General features: G+C 38.9%; 3 protein-coding genes across 39 annotated transcripts in view; 2 read left to right on the forward strand and 1 right to left on the reverse strand.

The window, feature by feature from the left end:
* The window catches only part of rims2a (regulating synaptic membrane exocytosis 2a), a 153,581-nt gene extending 148,889 nt beyond the window's left edge, over positions 1 to 4,692 (forward strand). For all 37 annotated transcript variants that reach the window (XM_077576050.1, XM_077576081.1, XM_077576071.1 and 34 more), the window contains 5 exons: positions 36 to 177; positions 311 to 423; positions 1,782 to 1,883; positions 1,971 to 2,110; positions 2,178 to 4,692. In XM_077576050.1, coding sequence (XP_077432176.1) covers positions 36 to 177; positions 311 to 423; positions 1,782 to 1,883; positions 1,971 to 2,110; positions 2,178 to 2,381 — 701 coding nt within the window. In that variant the 3' untranslated portion in view covers positions 2,382 to 4,692. The remainder of the gene's footprint in view (positions 1 to 35; positions 178 to 310; positions 424 to 1,781; positions 1,884 to 1,970; positions 2,111 to 2,177) is intronic.
* A 1,797-nt stretch (positions 4,693 to 6,489) lies between these two features.
* On the forward strand, positions 6,490 to 8,722 carry dcstamp (dendrocyte expressed seven transmembrane protein). The gene is made up of 2 exons (XM_077575517.1): positions 6,490 to 7,518; positions 8,369 to 8,722. Exons 1-2 carry the CDS (start codon positions 6,490 to 6,492, stop codon positions 8,720 to 8,722), a joined length of 1,383 nt encoding a protein of 460 aa, XP_077431643.1.
* A 3,753-nt stretch (positions 8,723 to 12,475) lies between these two features.
* Positions 12,476 to 22,097, reverse strand: dpys (dihydropyrimidinase). The gene is made up of 9 exons (XM_077576596.1): positions 21,787 to 22,097; positions 21,468 to 21,626; positions 20,654 to 20,833; positions 20,069 to 20,258; positions 19,776 to 19,932; positions 19,464 to 19,605; positions 17,143 to 17,285; positions 13,926 to 14,133; positions 12,476 to 12,824 (listed from the first exon to the last, which is right to left on the reverse strand). The coding sequence occupies exons 1-9, from the start codon at positions 22,036 to 22,038 to the stop codon at positions 12,765 to 12,767; spliced, it is 1,491 nt and encodes a 496-aa protein (XP_077432722.1). The 5' UTR covers positions 22,039 to 22,097; the 3' UTR covers positions 12,476 to 12,764.
* Between the last annotated feature and the right edge of the window lie 949 nt (positions 22,098 to 23,046).

Raw genomic sequence — 23,046 nt, forward strand, 5'->3', positions numbered from 1 at the left:
AAGAGTCTGACTCCTGTTTTTGCTCTTGTGTGCAGAAGCGGGAGGCAAAAAGTTGCGCAGCACTATCCAGAGGAGCACAGAGACCGGCCTGGCGGTGGAAATGAGGAGCAGGATGACTCGTCAGGCCAGCCGAGAATCCACAGACGGCAGCATGAACAGCTACAGCTCCGAGGGAAAGTAAGCAGACAAATCCTTGTTTTTCAGTTGTTGATCTTTCTAGCATCTTAACGTAATCCAGCTGCTTACCTCAAGATATTTGACATGGATACAAGTTTTTCTTCATGATAACAAGTGTGTATTTGTGCTCTAGTCTCATCTTCCCTGGTGTGAGGCTGTCCTCAGAAGCCCAGTTTAGTGACTTCCTGGACGGACTCGGGCCCGCCCAGCTAGTCGGACGACAGACGTTGGCTACACCCCCAATGGGTAAACACAAAAATCCTCCTTGCCTCGGAAATTTCGCAACATTTTGAGCAATGTAAAATCCTGTGAATAACATTCATTTAAAAAAAAAATGGGGATATCAGAGGGTGTATTATACAGGGGGGTTTTACCACTTCCTAGGCAGTACCTACGGGTTGAAAAATATATATATATTTAATCACTGATTTATATCCCATTTCATACAGTATGCAATGTAACTCAATATGCTTTACATACTGTAATTCAAAGTACATTTAAAAGCAATTAAAATAGAAATTGAATACTAAAATTACTCAAAGTGCGTACAGTGCAAGAACAAGATTTTAAACATCCTGATTTGTTTTTATTTTTTTAAATACTTTATAAGTATATTTTGAATCTTCATTTATATCATTCACTCTGATAATAAAGGATAGCAGCAAATTGGTGGACCGCATTTTACACAAGTACAGATTCGAAACAGGATATTCTGATTAGAATTGCATTTGTGTAATGTGAGTTAGAAGTAAAAATCCACACATTTTTATCCATCTCAGGGGCGGCCATTTTGCCACTTGCTGTTGACAAATGGCCGTTATCTGAGTAATTGTGATGTCATTTTCAGTCAAAAAGCTAATGGCAAAATGGCCGCCCGCTGAGAGGGTTAAAAACAAGTGGATTTTGCTGCTTAATTAATATTCCGCAAAGACAATATTAATCCGAATGTGGTGTTTAGACTAGTGGGGGCGCATAGAACATGTTATTGTAAAGAAAATCTTTGGGTTGACTTTCCCTTTAACTCATTTGCTCCCAAAAACATATAAATGCGTTCTATTTTGATTACCAGTGTCACAAAAACGTATATATGCGTTTTTTTATTTTCTTTGAGCATACAGAAGGCTTTGATGTAGCCTCTCAACTGAAGAGAATGGTTGAAGCAATGGTAGTTATTTTTCAGAAACGGCCAGCAGGGGGCAGCAGAGTATAAGAGATCAACTAGGGCCATGTTGCAAAAAGCTCTTTCCCCCACTGTTTTAAACAGATTTGTGAATAATGATGAAACTTAGCTATATTCTAATGCCAATTGGTGCAAAATGGAAACAGACAGAAATATACCTTTTTTTCCTGATGAAAGAAGAGGCTCTAATCTTTCTTTTGGTATGTTTCATGTTTTTCTGTGGGCCTGGCAAAATCTGTCAAAATTCAGTAAAACAGCCGGGAGCAAAGGGGGTTGCTTCAGTGAAAATGGCTGGGAGTGAATGAGTCAAAAGTGATTTTGGGAGGTTGGGCAGGCGTATTACACACAGGATTTTTCGGTAGCTCTCGTCTCCTGATGCTTTTGTCCATCTTTTAAGCATAATTGTTGAACATGTTTTTTTTAGGCGACATCCAAATCGGCATGGTGGAGAAGAAAGGAGCACTGGAGGTGGAAGTCATAAGAGCTCGTGGCCTTGTAGGAAAGCCAAGTTCCAAGGCACTGCCAGGTAATCACACATAACGTGCCATGTTGACAGGTACGCTTTTCTTGGACTCTGAAAGTGACGCATGTTGTCTTCCCTCTTTCCTCCCAGCACCATATGTTAAGGTCTATCTTTTGGAAAACGGAGTCTGCATAGCCAAAAAGAAAACAAAAGTAGCAAGAAAAACCTTGGATCCTCTTTACCAGCAGCAACTGCCGTTTGAGGAGAGCCCCGGAGGGAAAGTTTTACAGGTGAGAAAAGCAAAAGAGAGTCTGTCCCGTCTGTTTGCCCCACGTATTTGACCCGTCTTCTTTTTAGGTGATCGTCTGGGGCGATTACGGACGCATGGACCATAAATCTTTCATGGGAGCAGTTCAGATACTGTTAGACGAGCTGGACCTGTCCAACATGGTGATTGGCTGGTTCAAGCTCTTTCCTCCCTCCTCGCTGGTGGACCCAACTCTCGCCCCCCTGACAAGAAGAGCTTCCCAGTCCTCACTGGACAGTTTCTCACGGTCATAGCAGCGTGCAGGACTGATAGCGTTGTTGTAGCAGCCAGTGTTGCGACGACAGGTCACGCCCCCCCCGGTTACACTGCATGCTTGATGTTGTGTCTTCTGAGCCTGTTTCTCGGGGTGCAAATGCGATCCTGTCTTTTGAGCAAAAACACGTGGTGCACGTGGCGAAGCGCATCGCAAGCGCCTGGCGGCCAGGATCGCCCGGCGATGTTGTTCTTGCCGTTGGAAGGAAACTGGAATGAACTCCTTAGCACGAGGAATCCGTCATTTCCAGGTTTTCATCCAATTCGAAGCCATGGGGGGTCAGGACTGGGAACCGCAAAACCAGTTCTACAGAAACCCTTTTTCGGATGAAAAATAAATGTTTGGCTTTGATTTCCTTTTTTTTATTTGTTTCTTTTTCCTGTTGTAGGTTTTTTTTTTTTTTTTAATGTCTGAAAGGGTTTTTGCCACCAGATGCTTGGTCACGCCCCCGCCAACAGGCCTAGCTGTAGGTGAGGTTTTTGGAGACCATTACATAGGGTGAGGTTTGTCCCAGCTTGAATCCACACTCCCCCAATTGCCTGCAGACTCTCGGTGTATGTGCTCAACCAAACTGTGCTGGAAACTCGCCAGACAGCAAATAAGAGGCAACAAATCAAAATGAGTAATCAGAGCCCCAGTTGAAAAGATGTGCAATCTACCATCTTGGTTTCATTCTTTCTCTTTTGATATACAGTATTGTAAGAAAAATATCTGAGAAAAATATTTTTTCCCTTTTTAGTTCATTTGCATGAATACAAATTTAGCTGAGTACAAAAAAATAATTTTTTTCTTGAGGCTGCAAAAAGATGAAGAAAAAAGAAATAACAGATCAGCCATTTCCAACAATTTCTATTATTTTTAAAGCTACATTTCACTAGTGCATGGTTTTCAAGGGGAGTGAATGCAACATCATGATTAAAAAAAAAGTCATCAGTCTTTAGACCATTCATGAGTCAGTACAATAAGGGAAACAAAAGGAACATTTTGGACTATTTAACAGTTTTATGACAAAAAAAAGAGTGATAATGACAATAAATGTAAATGACTTATTTCGTCGTGAAAAAGCTCAGATAAAGATCATGTGAAAATTGTACATGTTTCTCTTTTTATCTTCTCCCAGGGTACTTCACATTGTACTGTTCATTTCTACCGATGTCCCCTGATAGTGTCCGGATTTGGTCTGGTCCAGATCTGGCTATTTTACACTTCTATATTGTTTTGGTATGCATTTATGTTCCAATTTGATTTCTTTAACAAGCATGTTGAAAAGGATTCTCTGCAACATGGCTTGGGCACACCTTAAAAGTAACTCAGCATGTTTTGATATAAGATGATATTTGGAATTTTTGCAGTTTCTTGTACAGTGCATGTCAACGTCATTCATTTTGTCCCTCACGTTAAATTCAACGCTACACTAAATTAGTTTTCAGTCGTCCAATGACCAATTATTGAATTTTTTGAAAGAAAAAAAAAAACATTCCACTCTCAAGGTCATGATTTCTTTGAGGACAAGGAAAATATTTTCTACTTAATGGGGTTGAGAAGTTGTGATTACAAGTGTATTTCATTTCAGTATTGTTGACAAACATGCAAAAATATTCTGTATTGATACAGCAAAAGGTCTAATCGTAATCAAGCGGCAGCAAACCTGCAAAAAGAAGATGTGTTGCTGGAGTTCAATACAAGCACTGTTTATGAGATGAGCTCATCACAAGTTCATATAATATGGAATATTGCCACAGAAAATGTTTTTTTCTTTCTTGTTTTAATGAAAATGACATTGATTTAGTATATTTTTGTTAGCTTTCGTTTAAAAGCCAAGACCTGATTATTTTTTATTTTCTATTTTTTAGTAATAATATAACCGTCTCATGTCTGGGAGATATATGAATTGTATAGCTGCAGTATGACTGAATGAAATTGAACTGGGGCATTGTTCCTTTTCCACATGGAGATAATGAATTTTAATGTCCAACAAGGATTTATTTATTTATTTTTTCGCTGTAACAATCTGCAGCATATATTTTTCTTTTTGATTTCCATTGTACATACATACATAGATGTCAGATTTTAAATAAACACAATACTATGATGACACTCTTCTGGAGCAGGAAAAATGCCTCACATGACGAAAAAGACATGTTATTTATCCTTTTGAATGCCTTTTAATTTTCTCTTTTTTTGTGCAATGTGTTAATGCCAAGGCTATGTCTTGGTTAAGTATGGTTGAGTACAGAGATTTATGTAAGTTATTTTTCAAATTAAAAATTAAAAAAATGATATTACACTAATGCTGACTGTTGTGTGATTGTTTGGTTTTCGGACATTAAGCGACATTGAGCTTTTTCTCTATTTTAGCTCAAGACAATGCCAAGCATAATCATAATATGGTAAGGGAGGAGGGGAAAACATTGGGTTCGGCAACTGAAGAGCTATTTTGTACAGTTTTATAAAATAAACCACGGGAGCCACAAACCCTTTGGACATATAAAATGAAGATTGTTTTTCTTTTCCTTTTTTTGGGGGTTCATTTTTTATTTCTGCTGCAGACACCGCTTTGAGCTGGGTGGCCGGTTCGAGCTGTGTCAACACATCCGCCATATTGGATATGGCCATCGTTTCAGCTATTAAATTGGCAGATTTGTAAAGTTAAAATGAGATAAATAAAAGCAATGCTTCAGTATCAATTCAATGAGTTCTGGCCTGATTATACTTCTACAAGGACAATGTGAACAAGGCATCTTCACAAATGACTTGGCCACGTTCACTACGCATGTGGCCTAGACTGTCAATCAGAGGAAAATAATCCATCCATCCATCCATCCATTTTCTTGGCCGCTTTTTCCTCACAAGGGTCGCGGGGGTGCTGGAGCCTATCCCAGCTGGCTTCGGGCAGTAGGCGGGGTACACCCTGAACTGGTTGCCAGCCAATCGCAGGGCACACAGAGACGAACAACCACACTCACATTCACACCTAGGGACAATTTGGAGTGTTCAATTAACCTGCCATGCATGTTTTTGGAATGTGGGAGGAAACCGGAGTACCCGGTGAAAACCCACGCAAGCACGGGGAGAACATGCAAACTCCACCCAGGAAGGCCGAAGCCCGGACTCGATCTCACGTCCTCTGCACTGGGAGGCGGACGTGCTAACCAGTCAGCCACCGTGCTGCCCGAGGAAAATAATAATAATATATATATATATATATAAGATGTTTGAAAAAGAGTGAGCAGGACTCAAATGTTTGTTGTTGCTGCTGTCATCTAAAATGGCTCGTGATTTAAAATAACTTTTGAGGCCTTTGGTGCAAATATGTCAAACTAACCAAATAGTTGACCTGACACTTTTCACAAAGTTGTATTGTTGGACTACTCACATGGCTAGCCTCATGTCATTCAGACCTCATGCTGGGCTTTGGGAAGCTGCTGATAGTAAATGTGTGTCCAAGAAGCCAAGACCATGTCAGATTGGAGACATTAGTGAAAATAGTTATTCAGAATTAATTCCTCAGTGTTTGAAAAGCCACAGAAGTCGCTGTAAATCTGTCCACTTCCATGTTCCATCCACAGTGAAATAGCATGATTTGTAGCCCGCTGGCGAGATTGTTGCATTCCTCAGCATCAGGCGTCGGCAAAAAGTCTCCTAAGACTCAGATGGTCCTGAATTGTGCCGCACGTGAGCAGGCACTACTGGATTAAAGAGCTCAAAGTAGCTTAATGTCTCCCGAGGACGCCACGCTCCCATCAGTTACTTTTTGGCTAACATCCTCTTTCACAGTCATTTGTGTTGTGTTTATTAGCCTATAAAACAAAACCAAATGTCATTTCTCACGTCCAAACCCCCGTGTCCACCTCATCCTTGTTGCTTCCTTCTTTTCTGTTTGAGACCAAAAATGCAGATGACTGTACCGTAATGTGACGAATGACTGTGGTTTGCAGCCACATCCTCTTCCAGCATTATTTAAGGCGACAGCTAACAACACACATAATAATAGACGCGCGGGTCCATGTCTCAGGTTACTAGTTCAGAAACAACACAGCCATCTGATTAATTTCACGCCAGAGCTTTTCTTTGTTTTTCCGAGGACAATGATCAGCAAGGGCCTGATTGACTTGAGGATTTTGGCTGTGGATGTTTTCACCAGTGGAAACAGAAAAGGCTTTGGGAGTACCGCCGTCCTCCTCCTCATATGTGCCTTCCCAAGCCTGCTCCTTAGTGTCTTATTACTCCTATACCTCCTCTATACTCTGACTTGTGAGCCCGCAGTGTCAGGTGGGATTGCCGCCATCCACGGGGTATTGTTGACACTTGCCCTCTTCCTGTCACAGAGAGTACGATGCTTCTTCACATTATTTCTCATCTCTATCTTCACCAAGAAGAGTCGCAGTCTGCTGCTAACCGCTGGGACGAGTGTTGTTGTCCTTGGGAATATTCACAACACTTTGGAAAACCTCACAGGCTTGATCAGAAGCATGATTTGTAACCTGAGGGCCAAGAAAGCATCTGTCATCGCTCCCTTCAGGAACTATGTGGACATGTTGAAATGGCTGTCTGATATCTTGCAAGGGGTGACGGATCTCGGGGTGGTCAACCTGGACTCTCAGCTCAAGATTTCACCCAAAGTGGACTTGGAACATTTTCGGGAGAGACTCACCCAAGCAGAATTAAAGCTGAATCAAAGTGTCAAATATGCAGTGACCTTCATAAACACTGTCTCCTCTGTCAAGGAAGGTGTTTATCCTATCATCAGTTTCCTGGCACTCGTGATCTTTATAACCTTGCACGTGAGAAAGTACCGCCGCAACATGAAGTACAAAAATAATTTCATCAGCAAGAAATTCATTGATTTTGACAAGAAGCAGAAGGCAGAAGGAAAGCAACATGTGCTTCCTCTCACGTCAGAGGAGGAAAAGCTTTACCCGTCCCTTCCTTCCCTCCGTCCCACCGCCCAGGAAGGAAAATCTCTGCTCAAATTTGGCATTCCGATCGTCTCCCATTTGGTTACTTGGGTCATGTTTATAACTGTCGATGCCTTGTTGTATTGTTTCGTTGCTATTATAACAACCAAGCTATCAGAGATGGAACCATTCCACGTCCCTCTGCTGCTGAGCCTCAAAGTAAGTCCTTTCATTAAACTAGAGGCAAAAGTCACAACAGATATACATTTATGAAGGCTCTGTACTTACATACATATGGAAGTGTATTTCTCCTTCACATGAAGGTGGAGGGGGGGACACACTTTTGTTTTACTGAAAATTATTTTTGAAGGGCTTTCATTTATTTATTTTTTCTGTTTTATTAGTTTTTTTTTCAGTTTTTGTTCTTTTTTCTTTTTTTCTATCAAAATCCAAAAACAGACAAAAAACTGAAAAAGAGAACAAAATATTTAGAAAAACAGAAAAAAATACTCAGATTTTTTTTTAATCAGAAAAACAGAAGCAAAAATATTTTTATTTTATTTTTTAAATCAGAATTACTCAGAAAAAAGAAAATCTATTCAGAAAAACAGAAAACTATATTTAAAAAAACTGGGAAAACATAATAAAACAGCAAAAGATAAAATGCCCCCCAATTTTTTTTTAAATACTCAGAAAAATTGGAGGGTTTTTTTTCTAAGTGAATGCAATATATGCTTCCGTACATAGATACTCACATCAAGACATTATTCCATTTGTGTGTGTTTTTTTTAAATATATATAATTATGATTCATATTTTAAGCTAACTGGTTGTCAGTTGCTTCCTCATAGTGATGCATTTGAACACCCACTTAGGGTAACCAAACATTTCCATGTCTTACAAATCATGATGATGCAATAACAACAATAACATGTCAACAAGAATAAAATGTTACATCAATTTAGTTAACTAGGAAGATTAAACAAACATAATACTGAATTTGGTAGTGTAAATAGTGTTTAAAGAAAAAAGAAACAAAACAGCTCCTAAACGTGAGATGCTTTTTTCAGGGGATTGCGACCTTAATTGGTGTACATTTGTCTGAGGAGAACCACCAAAAGGATTTTTCTTATTCTGTGACGCTGTTTGAGAAGCAGTGCCTCCCCAAACCAACACTGCTGCTCCACAACTCTGTCGTCCCACTGGCTGCTATCCTGCTGACTTTGCTCGTTATGGCCCCAGTGGCGGCCAAGTTAGGCCAGATCAGGCTGATGGTGTGTGAGAGATTCTACTGCACCGAAGCCGAGGAAAGGATCAAGTACCTGCATGCCAAAATTCTCAGGAAAAGGTTCAAAAAGAGGCGGGAGAAAGAAAGCAGCAACAGCTTTACATTGCTAATCACTAAGGTATGGGTCACAAACTGATGTATAATTCGCACAAATAAATCCTTAGGTTGGATGATAATATTTTTTTTTCTTTTTTGTCTTCACGTAACAGCCACATTTCTGGTGTCCATTGCTTTTTCCAGAAGAGGTCAACACTACGTGAGGAACGTCTTCCTCATACACAATCCATGTTATTCTGTTGGTGACTATCAAAACTAAGAATGAACACATATGGAGTTATGTACTTTACAAAAAAAGGGGAAATGGCTGAAAACATGTTTTTCTAGTTTCTTCAAAATAGCCACCTTTTGCCTGATTGCTGCTTTGCACACTCTTGGCATTCTCACCTCTGGAAACTCATTCACTACTGTTGGAAAACCATTTCAGGTGGCTGCTCTTGAAGCTCATCGAGAGAATGCCAAGAGTGTGCAAAAAAATTATAAGAGCAAAAAGTGACTATTTTGAAGAAACTAGAATATAAAACACATCATATCTCCACATTTTGATGTGTTCAGTGAGAATCTACAATGTAAATAGTCATGAAAATAAAGAAAATGCATTGCATGAGAAGGTGTCCAAACATTTGGCCTGTACTGTATATGTATATTAGTGCTGTCAAAGTTAAAGCTTTAACTCTGCAATAATAATACAACCATCCATCCATTTTCTGAACTGAAGAGTTGAACCAGACAAAGATAAATAATTTTCAAAACATTAGAAGTCAACCCAAAATGTTTCATTACAATAACATGCTTTAGCCACTAGTCACTAATAAACACGGCATTCTGATTAATATTGAGATTGTGGAATACGAGTTAATCAGCAAAATCCACTTGTACCCATCTCAGGGGCCGGCCATTTTACCACATGAGGTCAACTAAAAATGACATCACAGTTGCTTAGGGCTCAGGTCACGACCAATCACGGCTCAGCTGTTGTCTAAAGTTGAACCATGGTTGGCCCTTATGCTTTGTGTTGTCATTTTCAGTCGACAGCAAGTGGCAAAATGGCTGGCCCTTTGAGATGGCTAAAAATGAGTGAATTTTGCTGCTTTTTTCGTATTCCTCAAACACGATAGTAATTATAATAAAATAATGTTTAGACTAGTGGGGCTGCATAGAACATATTAATTGAAAACAAAATGGCCTGACTTCCCCTTTAAAAATATATTTGGCACAATGACATCGCGGGCTCCTCACTTAACACTAAACAGAACAGCATACCTGCATTGAGGGAGGGAATTACGAACAGTTCAAAATAGCAATCAGTGTAACCACAAAAACGTCAGGCTTTTGCTAAAAAGCAAAAATATCAGGAAAATCCTACTAGAACATCTAAAAATGGTCAATCAGAGGCACTTGAATTGGTGGCAGGTGTGTGCTGTCTCCCGCTTGACATACAGTAAGCTTAATGTGATTGGTTCATTCTGAAAACAGCCATGTTGTATGATGCATTAATAGTGGAAAATGTTTTTCAATGATTTCTCTTGGTCTCAAAAACTTGACATTTGAACAGCGGTGTGTAGACTTTTTAATCCACTGTACATCTAACGTACACTAACAAGAAAAAAATATGTGAATCCTTCGGAATTCTGCATAGTCAGATGTTTGCCCAATGGTATACATTTGTGGTCATCTATGACCATGCATTCCTAAGTTTCTAGGCAAAAATATTACTGCTTTTTTATTTGATTACCTTCCTACAAACATCCCAGCACTTTATAGTTAAAATAACAACTGACAAGAACATCAATTGATATGTTGGCACGAGTCAATCATTTAAACTGTCATGTTTGTTTCTTACATAACAAGCAGTTTCTTTGTGACTCCTCTCATATCAAAAGCACAAAGCTTTAATAAGCCCAAATAAAGATGGCTCATGTGTGTTTGCATAGACAGGGACTGGATACTTACATAATCCAAGACAGACGTCCCTTGCATGTGCAGTCAACAGCACTGCAGCACAACCCTCCTACCACTTGCTCAGTACTGTCTGTCACTACTCATTAACATCATACAGGTGTTTCATACAACAGGAACATTTTAGCTTTGCATCTTCGTATGCCTGATAATGCTCATTTTGTCATTTGATTTTAAGATTACATTAACTCATTCACTGCCATTGACGGCTGTAGGCGTCAACAATTCATTTGAGCTATTTCTATTAGTTTAAGGTTTTTTTTTTCTCCACTTTTGTTAACAAGAGTATGGAAATGTATAATTTTTTTATTGTACATTTAGAACAGATATAACATTTGTGATTGATCGTGAGTCAACTAGTGAAGCCATGCGATTACTTACGGTTGAAAATTTGTTTTTAAAATTTTATTTTAACAATCTTTTATTTTTATTTTCATTCATTCGCTGCCATTGACAGCTATAAACGTCAAAAAATAATTTTAACTGTTTCTATTTAAAAAAAATCCACTTTTGTTAACAAGAGTATGAAAACTTTAGTAATGTGATTAATTACGATTGAAATTTTAATTGCCTGACGCCCCGAATTTGACATCTGTTCTAAATGTACACTATTTTTTCTTTCTAGGTTTAACAAAAGTTGAAAAAATGTTAAACTAATAGAAATAGTTTAAATGAATTTTCAATGTCTATAGCCGTCAATGGCAGTGAATGAGTTAAAGTGGAAGTCAACCTAAAACATTTCTTGACAATAATATGTTATATGTGACCTGAGACCTCACTAGCTTAAACATGATATGCTGATTAATATTACATTTGTGGAATATGAGTCAATGAAGCAAAATTAAGCCATTTTTATCCATGTTAGGGGGCGGCCATTTTGCCACCTGCTGTCGACTGAAGATGACATCACAGTTGCTCAGAGCTACCAATCATTGCTCAGCTTCAGAAAACAGTGATTGGTTGTTGCCTGAGCAACTGTGATATCATCTTCAGTCGACAGCAGGTGGCAAAATGGCCATCCCCTGACATGGATAAAAATGGCTGGATTTTGCTTCATTAACTCATATTCCACTAACGCAATATCTACCAGAATATCATATTTAGACTAGTGGGGCTGCATGGAACTTATTATTGTCCCCCAAAAAATTGTTGTTTGACTTCCACTTTAAACTGTAAACATGAGCTCATTGGAGTATGATTTCCAAAATGTCCAAAGTGTGGCCCATGTCTTTTTTTACAGTCATTGATTGAACATATAAACATCATCTATAGATGTCTTAGCTGGAAGTTGGAGTTGGAAGTGGAACAACTTACCTAATCATATCCCTGGTTGTCTAAATTGTTATTCATGTTAAAATGCAAAGTTGTTCATACATAGTGATGCATGCAAAATAAAAAAAATGCTCCTCTTTACACATGTGCAACTGTACTATTCCTTCTATCACTTCTTCCAGGGTAAACAGTAAGAGGAAGTGGTACATCGGAAGAAAGAGTGGGCCTTGTGTGAGTCACACGTTGCCACTGACCCGTGCGGCAACCTGATAAGCTCACGTTATGTCTCAACGGTCCCTGCGGCAGAAAACCACGTCAGCAGGCCGGCCCGACAGCAAGCTTCCACATGACGCTCGCCGACAACCGCAGACCTTTTTACCCAGGGAGGGAAGGACTGTGCTCATTTTATGGGCAAAGATGGAGTGGATATGATAATGAGCCATCCTGCTGAATATGCAAATGCAGAGTCATTGTGGGTCAAGAAAAATCTCATTACCGACAGCCTGTTAACTGTTTCTCCAGTCTATGGCAAAAAGACACTTCGGCAAGTGTTCACCGGATATAACAATACTAGTGTAGCATAAATCATGAAACAACACTGTTCCCTATTAGCCTCTTCCGCTTTTATTTTTTGCAACGATAATAAAGCTAGTGATAAATTGGATTTTGTAAAGATGACAAAAGTACATAACATGACATTGACCTTGACGTTGAATTGACCTAAATCCATCCACTCCTCACCGGAAAGAGTCGTTAAAATGACAACGCAATGCGCAGTCCTTATTTCGTTCTAGAGAGAATGTTGACTTGTGCGGGCGCTGATGGTCGTGTGCGCGCAAGGACACAAACACACAGCTGGAGACTCAAACTGTCTTTCATGGTTCACACGTTCACACAGAAATGACTTTTCCATCGTATGGCCGTCTGATCACAGCTGTAGGTTGGCACACCTGCAGGGAAAAGCCAGAGAAAAGAGAAAGGTCACACGTCATCGATATTAACTCTGGACAGGTGGCGATGTGATCGCCAGCCACCTTTGTAGCCTGCTTAATATTCAATCAACATTTTAGTTGCCTGCTACAAGTGAAAAATGGAAAATATAGACAGTTCAAACACATTAGTTTCTTCATTTTGTCTTTTTTTACACAAACTATAAAATCCATCTTTTTTTCTCTTTTTTTTTAAGCTGTAGCTAATTTACAGCCCGGACTGGTCCGCCAGTCAATCTCAGGGCACATTTGACAAACAACTATGAATCACTCACATTCATAAAATTATAGACTATTTAATGGTCCTAAATTATCTTACTATAAGCATTGTGAGAACACGCAAACTCCACAAAGCAAGGCCTGAAAGAGACATGCTGACCAAAATGTCCAGTGTGCTGCCTCAAAATGTGAATGTATTTATTTGAAAAGGGACAATGCACATTAATCAACATTAGATTTTTAAGTGTGCTCAAGTTCGCAAGGTTTCGCTCATTTTCATCTGTAGCTATTGATATCTTCATAATAAATTAATCTTATTACTTTATCAAAGTGTTGATTTCAGTTGGAGATTTGAGTCCAAATAAATGCCACAATTTGTTTAGTGCTTACTTCCTTAAGCAGCGTTTCTGCATTGAATACTTATTGATACATTTACGGTAGGTACATTGACTCCAATATCAACTAAAATTTGATGTTGACAATGTTTTCAATGAGGTAAAACCAATGTAAGCGAGTGGTCAAAAATGTGTCAAAATGCCAAATCCGTGTAGTGTGGAGTCCTTTCCCGTGCAATATTTGGCTTTGTTGTTTATTTTAAGTTGCTATTTTATCTTTTATAACTAATAACGCATTATATGACAACAAGTAGTTGCAGGCTGGTGTTTGTGCTCATGCACGAACTGTACCATGCCAAAGCACGCGTCTTCCACTTGAACAAGGATTGGGAGAATTAGCACTCGTCAAACAATCTGGACTGGCGAGATGGCTTCAGCATGTTAATGAATGCCAAGTGCAGCTTCTATCTCAAGTGTTTTTCTTTTTTCTTTTTTCTTTTTTACTGACCTGGTCCCTCTGCTTGATTCGTTTATAGACAAATTCAGCGAAGGGTTTTCTGTGGATGAATCTGCCCCAGCCAGGCGTGGTCTTCAGCTGTCCATCCTCGTAGACCACTTGGCCCCTGGAAATGGTGATCACTGGCACGCCATGACACTCCATACCCTCAAAGATGTTGTAGTCCACAGCCTGGTGGTGCGTCTTGGCTGAAATCTTCCTGTCAAAACACAAAAGGTGCAAGCACACGTCTGCTCAGACAAGAGAGAATATTATTCTGTGGAAATTGTATTTCTATAGAAGATATTGGTTTGAAAAAAGTGGTACTGAATATCACTTTTTCGTGGCTTCTGTAGATCAATTGTGAAATTATTACCTTGCATTACTACCTGACATTGCCCAATGACAGTCAGTACTTACATGTTTATGTCTTAAATAAGTATTTATGATTTTGATATTGATCATTTGACGATCGACAAAAGTAACAACATTAAACATTGAAAACAACCTGAAAATAAAGCAAACTGGATTTTTACTATGGAATAAAGAATATAAATATAAAAATAAATATAAAGAATAACTTCCTGTTATTTGACTGTATATTTTTGGCGCCCCAGCTGACGGAAAATTACAGTTTTTTTTTAAATATGTGTGTGTGTGTTTTTTCCCCGTTGATTTGAGAAAAAAAAACGACATAAAAATTTCGCTACGACTAAGAGCCAAATTGCATGGTCATCATCCAAGAAGCCTTTTTATGTGACATGAGCTTCCTCAGCGTTACACAACCATCGGTAGCCTCTGGCGTCGGATGTTAAGGAGTGACACTTGCACTGAGAGCGATTAATTACGCAGTTTTACAGATGAATTCACGGCAGCAGCAATTAAACTTGAGGCACTCTTGCGCTAAAAAAAGCACACACTATATCGATAGATTGAGCAATTTAATGGTACAAGAAAGCTGGTTGGGTCAATCTGCAAATCTTAGACATGAGCGTATTGATTTACAGTAAGTTACAATACGTTGGGTCAGAATGCGTTCTTCTCCAATTCACATCAGTGCATAGCGACCTCCCTGAGGGCCGCAGCCCAGATTCTCTAGCCAACAGAACAGCACAGTCTCGTTTTGGATTATGTAAGCATGTGTGTGTGTGTGTGTGTGTGCGTGTGTGTGTGAGACCTCATTTGTGTTAGGATTTACATTTGGTTAAGGAGAAGACAATCCAAAAACTAGATTCAATTCCCGCTTTGCAGGTTAGCACTATGATGTCATAGCCGCTGAATGTTGACGTTCACAATAATATCCATAGTATTTTTTGCGTTGTTTTAAGCCTCATTCAGCGATTTTATACTTTTATACATATTTTTCCAAACTTCCTAACTGAATCATTTCCTGATAAGAGCTTTAATGCTGACTTCTTTAACTCATTTACTGCCATTGATGGTTATAAACGTCAAAAAATCATTTTAACTATTTCTATTAGTTAAAAAAAAAAAAAAATCTACTTTTGTTAACAAGAGAATGAAAACCTAGATTTTTTTAATTGTACATTTAGAACAGATATAATATTTGTGATTAATCGTGAGTAAACTATTGAAGTCACGCGATTAATTACGAGTATAAAAATGTAATCGCCTGACGCCCCTTATTTTTAATAATCATCTCATCAGACGATTCATTTTTTTAATTGTAATTAATCGCATGACTTCACTAGTTAACTCGCAATTAATCACAAATGTTACATCTGTTCTTAATGTACAATTAAAAATGTCTAGGTTTTCATACTCTTGTTAACAAAAGTAGATTTTTTTTTTAAATGTTGCAAATGTACATTTTCATACTCTTGTTAACAAAAGTAGGAGGGAAAAGTTAAACTAATAGAAATAGTTCAAATGAATTTTTGACGTTTATAGCCGTCAATGGCAGTGAATGAGTTAATAAGAAAACGGAATGTGAGAACAATTCATCAATCTTAACATCCTCCGCATAACTCATCATCAACATCCCAGCAGATTTATGTCTATAAACTGTAAGAAAAAAAATCTTACATAAATGCTTCAAGCTATCATTTCTGCGAATCTGATGAAATGGATTTGTAATTAATTTGAAGAAGAAACAAAATTTGACCTATGCATATCTCCTTACAATACGTTCTACACAGTAAATTCTGCGTAAATTAGACTCTATTTAGAGTAGGACCAAATGGACTCAGTTTTAGAGTAATATTTACACTTGGAAGAGAGTAAAAGGAAGAATTGGGGGGGGGGGGGCAATAAAAGTCACTCAAGGGTTGATGAACAAATCCACGACCTTCACCTTGGGAGACAGCCAATCTACTCCCTGAGCCACGCAGCTGCTGCTGTGTGTTAGTATATCCCTCGTCAGCTGGAATCTTCCCAACTCCAAGACCAAAACCATTGAACCAAAAACAATGTTTTTGCTCTCCTTTCGGAGATAAGCAAAGAGTAGGAGGGGCATAACTCAGGTTGTAGTGTGGCAGTCTCCCAAGCTGAAGATCGTGGGTTTGTTCCTCAACCCTTGAATGACTTTTATTTTATTTATTTATTTCAATTCTTTATTTTACTCTCTTCCAAGTGTAAATATTACTCTAAAACTGAGTATATTTGGTCCCAATCGAAAAAGAGTCAAATTTACTCTAAATAGAGTCTCTTCAGAATTTACTGTGTATGCACTCCTAGTAGTCTAAAACGAGTTGACCAAACACGGCTCACCTGCTTTTTCAGTCAACTGCAAGTGGCAAAATGGCCACCTCCAGAGATGAATAAAAATGATAACTACTGCACACACTTGTGATGGGCAATTTCATATGACGTGCTACGTGCTACATGCTACATGGCATCTTCATGCTTGGCAGTCATGTTCCACGTCTGTTGCTGAGTACACCAGTAATTTCACCAGTAGTAGTGTTGGCTATGCCCAATGTTTGTGCATTAGGTCTAGCTTCTCTAAGCTTCAAAATGGTTAACTTTTCTCCCATAGACAATGTTCATGTCTTCACGTTTGCTACGTTCCAATACTTTTGCTCTCTTGTAAAGTGGGTGGCTTCACACAAAAGGTGCTCTGCCACATGCAATTTAGACTGATGATGTGCTAGAAATGTTTCCATGTTTAAAACTGCCTGTATTTTAAATGTGTACAGTATTACACAGACACACAATTTTTTCTGCTTTTCAAAGCTTGAGTGCTGAATGGCCCGAGTGGACCCCTCACCTTGACGCCTTGGGATCCCAAATAACCACATCAGCATCTGAGTTCTTGGCGATGCGGCCTTTTTGCGGGTAGAAGTTGAAGATTTTCGCTGCGTTGCTGCTGGTGACAGCCACGAATCGATTCTCATCCATTTTGCCGCTGTGCTGGGAAGTCGGAAATGCACAAATAAGCCCGTTTGAGTGAGGGGGGAGCACAGTTGAAAGCACTGTAGGCAATTACCAGACAGGAGCCAATGTGGGCCAATGTGTGATTTGAAAGCACTGCAAAGTAAATCTTCACCAAGAAAAAGCACTGTCAGCTCGATGCATTGATATGTCCATCTCTGTTTACTCTGCTTACTGTTTGTGGAGACAGCGCACCACAAATGCTCAGTTGCAACTGCAATTAATGAAACAGCTGTTGTAAAACTGCAAGTGATATTATGTAATCAAATAGAAGAAACGAGTGATCGGAGAAGACCATAGTGAATATTGTATATAATTAAGAATTAATATTGTAATTACTGTATCACGGGGAAAGGTTGGCAAATTGCATTTCCTTTTTGGCACATTCACACATTTTTTTTGTTTTTTTTAAAGGTCAAAATAAAAGAACATTTTTGACTTATGTTGAAAAAACAACGACCACGTTATAAACCTATTTAAAATCAAATGGTGACGTGTTTTACAATCTACATACATAGATGGGGTCGATGACGGATAAGGATTTCACTAGCACAACTTATTTATTATGAAAACACATAAAGTATTTTTTTATTATTATTATTTAATATTATTTACAAATTTAAGATTATCTACATTTGGTCGCACCTCATACTGTAATATTATCAACTTAAATCAAAGTTATGAAGCTAACTATTAGCCATCGAAACAAAACAAGCTAGCTAGCCACACAGGTAAAATTATAATGAAATTATATATTGAATTTGTTGGGGGGGATTTATATTAATATTTATTTTCAGGGCATACAACATGATGTCCAAAAATTGCCATTACATATCAGTTGCTAACTTGTAACTTTTTTGAGACCCCATAGTTGCTCCCATGAGTTCTTGACTGTCTTGTGCATGATACAAACGACTGTTTTTAAATGTACTTAAAAATAAAAGTCCCAAATTGGTTATTTGTTTTTGGTCGTACCACATGACAATTTATCAAATGGGCATCACCGCACAAACTTATTATCCGTCGATGGCCCACATGCATACAAAAATCTAAAATGGAAAACAAAAACAAAACAAAAGCCATATAACAACACTCAGAAATGCTGCTGGCTTCTCTGGGCCCAAGTTTATCCGAAATGAACTGACACAAAGTGGGAAAAGTGTGTTGCGGTCTGACGAGTCCACATTTTGGATAGTTTTTAGGAATAGTTTTTAGGGTTTATGTTTTTGTTTTCTAAAATAGCTTATTTTTTTTGTCCTCCAGGCGAAAGAGGTAAAGGATTATGTTATCATCACAAAGTTCAAAACCCAGCATCTGGGGTTGTTGACATGGTTAATGTGTACATTTGTGAAGGCTGAAAGGCTCATACAGATTTCAGAGCAACATATGCTTTTTCAGGGATGTCACTTCTTATTTCAGCAAGATGATGGCAAGTCACATTTTGCATGTGTTACTCCTTTGTAAAACATTGTGAGTACTTAAGACTGGCCTGCCAGCAGTCCAGACCCGTCTCCTATTGAAAATGTGTGGTTCATTATGAAGTGTAAAATACTACAATGTCACGGAGACCCCAAACTGTTGAGCAACTAAAGTTGTACATCAAGTCAGAATGGGAAAGAATTCCAGATACAAAGCTTCAACAAATACTCAAATACTGTCCTCAGTTGCCAAACACTTTTTGAGTGTTGTCAAAAGGAAAGGTGGCTTTTTTGTGACATATTCCAGGCATCAAATTCAAAATGAGTAAAAATGAGCAAAAATTAGTAAAGATCAATTTGGAGATTAAATATCTTACTTTGTAGTGAATGTGAATGTAGGTTGAAAATTATTTATATTGTATATTCTGTTTTTATTTACATTTTACACAATATCCCAACTTCAGTATCATACAGTACTTTAACTGTTTGGGTTTTTTTTTAGGAAAAACAACAAGTGGCCAGACATGTACGGAAATTTGTCAAATCATTGCCTTTCCTCTTATTATTTTTAATATTTTGTTTGAACTATGTATACAAAGTTGTTTTTGATGGTTGAGGAGAAATATTTAAATTGGGGGAGGGCAGCCTCACACTCAATAGTGGAAAAGTTGAACTTCAGAAGTTAAAGAACAAAATGAAAGATGAGTGTAAGATTGGCCATGCATGGATGATGACATACCACTCCCTTCTCCCAAATGACGGACATTCTATCCTCCACGCCGTTCACCCCGTTGGGGATCTTGGTAAAGTCGTCTTTTCCAAGCGCCTTCTGACAAACTGAGAAGGTACAGTTGTCGGTGCCCGTCACACTGAGGTCATCACTAATGACACATTTAGGGGATAGATATATGAATTCAAATATGCACATCTTCACTTGCCAATTCAAGCATAATGTCTCCTTTGTACTATATAGTAAAAACTATTATATATTAACCTTGCATTTTTTCAGAATGTGGGAGGAGGTGTGAGTACGTAGACAAAAGCCACCTACTTGGCCAGCAAATCCATGAGGTATCCAGGGGTGCTGGTGTCAGGTCTTAGGGGAGGACCCATGACGAAGAAAGCCGCATGGGCCCAATCCTTGTGCCAGTAGTGAGTCCCGTCAGTTCCCAGTCCAGCTGCAATGGGCTCCCCAAACACCACCCGCCCTGGAGGAGATGAACGCTTCACTTCAGATTGACTCAAAAGTTTCGCCATCATTCTGTTATAAAAGCTTTCCTTATGAGACCTCAAATATCACTTTTTAAACATCATTGTGTGTGAATCGTAACATTCCTCACCCACCATCTCGACGTGCTTTGGACACCACGTCGGCTGCAGATTTGCTCATGACATGGACCACATAGAGAGGGCAGTTGACAGCACTGGCAATGGTGACGGCCCTTTGGGTGGCCTCCGCCTCCACTTCCTCCGGTCGACACATTTCGTGACCTTCAGGCCCTGTGATGCCCATGGACAGCATCTTCTTGGCCCCCTATTGGAGTGGAGATCAACAAAATAAAACTTACACTAGAGCTTCAAGCATAGAACATGAATGTTCATAAAATCTCAAAACAGGAGTAGTAAAGTTCCACACGCCACTGTTGTTCCATTCTTTTGTTTTTAAAGATCTGCTGCCCTCTTGTGGTGTTTCTCAACATAGCATCTGCATCAGAAGAGGAACCGCCTTCTTAAAATTATGTTTTGTTTTGGTTTTTTTGCCTTCAAAATTTCCTCATGGTGCTGGCCACCTCGGCTAAAATTGGATACATGCAGTACTTAAAAATATATATTTTAGACATTATTTTAGGAAGGTGCTCCTACATCATTTGATCTGATCTCAGTTTTGTGCATGAGCATGTGTGTCCATGTTTAACTTGTCCAACCAACCTCAGCAATCAGGTCTCCATTCTCAGCATGCACTTGTGCTATTGCGCCAATCTTCTTACACTGTGAAAAGGCAGCATAGAGTTCCGAATCCTGCAGCATGTACAGACCTTTATACGCCATAAACATCTTAAAGGAATTGACTCCCTTCTCTTTGGCGATAATCTCCATTTCTTTCTTGACCTGGGAAGGAGAAAAATAGCAATAGCCTCATTATGATAATTCTATAGGGTGTACCTGTTCTTGCTTCTTGCCCAAAGGCAACTGGGATAGGCTCTACCTAATGAGAGGGCTCGAGAAAATGGATGGAAAAACTGATGGGTGCTACCATTAAAGAGACTGTTGGTTTGATAAGGGAATTTTTTTGGGACCATACTGCTATACGTCCAAGTCCTCACATGACGTCATAATAACCAAACGATATTGCCGTTGACGTGTTACCAGGCAACTGATCTGCTTGCAGTTCCTTATAAACTGAATTTAAAGGGAATGAGAGGAGTTGCTTCTAGTCTGCTGTGTTCACACCCACATCTGTGCCATAGGTGTGCAACTGTGCATGTCTGCAAAATTACCAAACGAAAAGGAAAATCAATCCACAACTGATTATAGTAACAAATCTCCTTCTTGCACAGACATGTATACTATTTTTATTTAAATTTAGGACACATTTGAAACCTTAGGGTCTTGGCAGAACTCTTTCATGTTTATGTATTTGTCTGAATGTCTATAATATAATAAATAGACTATACTAAAAATACAAAATACAAATCTAATCTGCAATGGGATAGATAGTTCTATAAATGAGTGCTCTATTCACCTGGTCACTCCACCACGTGACAGCGACATGCAGTGAGTAGTCACAGCACACTTTTTTGTCCGCTGCATTGCGCCAAGAGTTATAGGCCTCCAGAAGAGACTGGCCTTTTTGGGGGATGACAAAGTCCACGATCATTGTTGTGCCTCCTGCTAGGGCAGCCTGGTGAGATAGTTAAAGGTTAACTAAAAGATTTAGTCGCATCAGCACAAAGTCAACTGATTGAAGGTTAAATTACGTTTTTGCAAAGACACTTGCTTATGATATCCATTGACGTCAACAAAATAAAAATACAACTAAGTGATGTGAATATGTGTTTTACCTGAGTTCCACTATGGAAGTCATCCGCAGTCCTGGTGCCCATGAACGCCAGCTCCAGGTGTGTGTGTGCGTCAATTCCACCGGGGATCACCAATTTATCCCTAGCATCAATTATTCTCACTCCCTCTGGAATTTGAAGATTCAGTCCAACGTCCACTATTGTCCCATTTTCAATATAAACGTCACTGACCGCAGAGACGTCTTCATTCACAACTTTTCCTCCCTTGATCAAGATACCACGGGGCTCTGCCATCTTGCTGATGCTGTGTAACTAGATGTCTGTCTGTATGCGGAGAAATGGTTTGCAGAGTGGAAAGTCACAATGGCTTTTAATAAGTAACAGCAAAGTCTGTTCCAAAGTTCATAGAACACCAGCAAATATGTGTCCTAATACAACCCCTGTGGCCATTAACTCAACAAACTGTCATTTGTTATTTGCCAATAGTTACCGGTAGCCTGCACACACGGTAAAAACTGACATTACCCAACATGTAATAGATAAGTGAGCCACTAGAGGAAGCCATATCACCGTTCAATACATCGGCTTAGTTTCCACGTTTATGTAACGCACAAATGCCACGTTTCAATAATACAAGGTTATTTATTTTTTGTATGACTGACAGCTGCGGCCTCAAATCTCTGCGTAGAAGACACTTTTATTATTATTATTTTTATTATTATAATTCAATTTGTAAATTGATGGCGATAACACTTACAGGGCATCGTCGGGGCAGCATACCTTGCACTTCTGTGAATGTGCTGTAGGGAACGTGTCAGGTTGAGTTTAGAATGAGGCTGATCAGATGCTGATCGGACAGAACAGGCATTCTTCTGCTTTTTTTATGTAACTTGTGGGCATACAATAACTCTATATGGAACCACCCCCCCCCCCTTCCCCCCGCCACGTTTAATTATTTTTGAAAAACATTCCAATTTTGCAGTAAAACATGGGCAATATTTTGTAACAGTGTTCTGCTCTGCTGAGAGAGTAAAATTTTATGACAATGCAACCATTTGTAATCGTCTAAAACAACATCGTGCAAACATGCTCTTTTTACTTTAGAACTCTCTTAAATTATGTTATACACAGTACAAAATACATCATGAGCACAAAAAACACGTCAAGTTTATCAAAGGTGTACCTGTAGTAAAGATTCCTGTGACAGAAGTTTGTCGCGCACTTTTCTTGTTTGTTTTGTTGTTGTTGTTGTTTTGGCTTTGGTGTCCACTGCATGTTTACTCTTTTTCGTGACAGAAATTC

Source organism: Vanacampus margaritifer, chromosome 9 (assembly GCF_051991255.1).
Source record: "Vanacampus margaritifer isolate UIUO_Vmar chromosome 9, RoL_Vmar_1.0, whole genome shotgun sequence".
Taxonomy (NCBI): Eukaryota; Metazoa; Chordata; class Actinopteri; order Syngnathiformes; family Syngnathidae; genus Vanacampus; species Vanacampus margaritifer.

Bases quoted from the DNA above. Each gene is read 5' to 3' on its own strand.
- dcstamp (XM_077575517.1), top strand. From the start codon at position 6,490: ATGATCAGCAAGGGCCTGATTGACTTGAGGATTTTGGCTGTGGATGTT. The intron at 7,519-8,368 runs GTAAGTCCTTTC...TGCTTTTTTCAG, and splicing joins CTCTGCTGCTGAGCCTCAAA to GGGATTGCGACCTTAATTGG.
- dpys (XM_077576596.1), bottom strand. From the start codon at position 22,038: ATGGCAGAGCCCCGTGGTATCTTGATCAAGGGAGGAAAAGTTGTGAAT. The intron at 20,834-21,467 runs GTGAATAGAGCA...TCTCCTTCCCAG, and splicing joins TCACGTGGTGGAGTGACCAG to GTCAAGAAAGAAATGGAGAT. The intron at 20,259-20,653 runs GTTGGTTGGACA...CCACTCCAATAG, and splicing joins ATGGAGACCTGATTGCTGAG to GGGGCCAAGAAGATGCTGTC.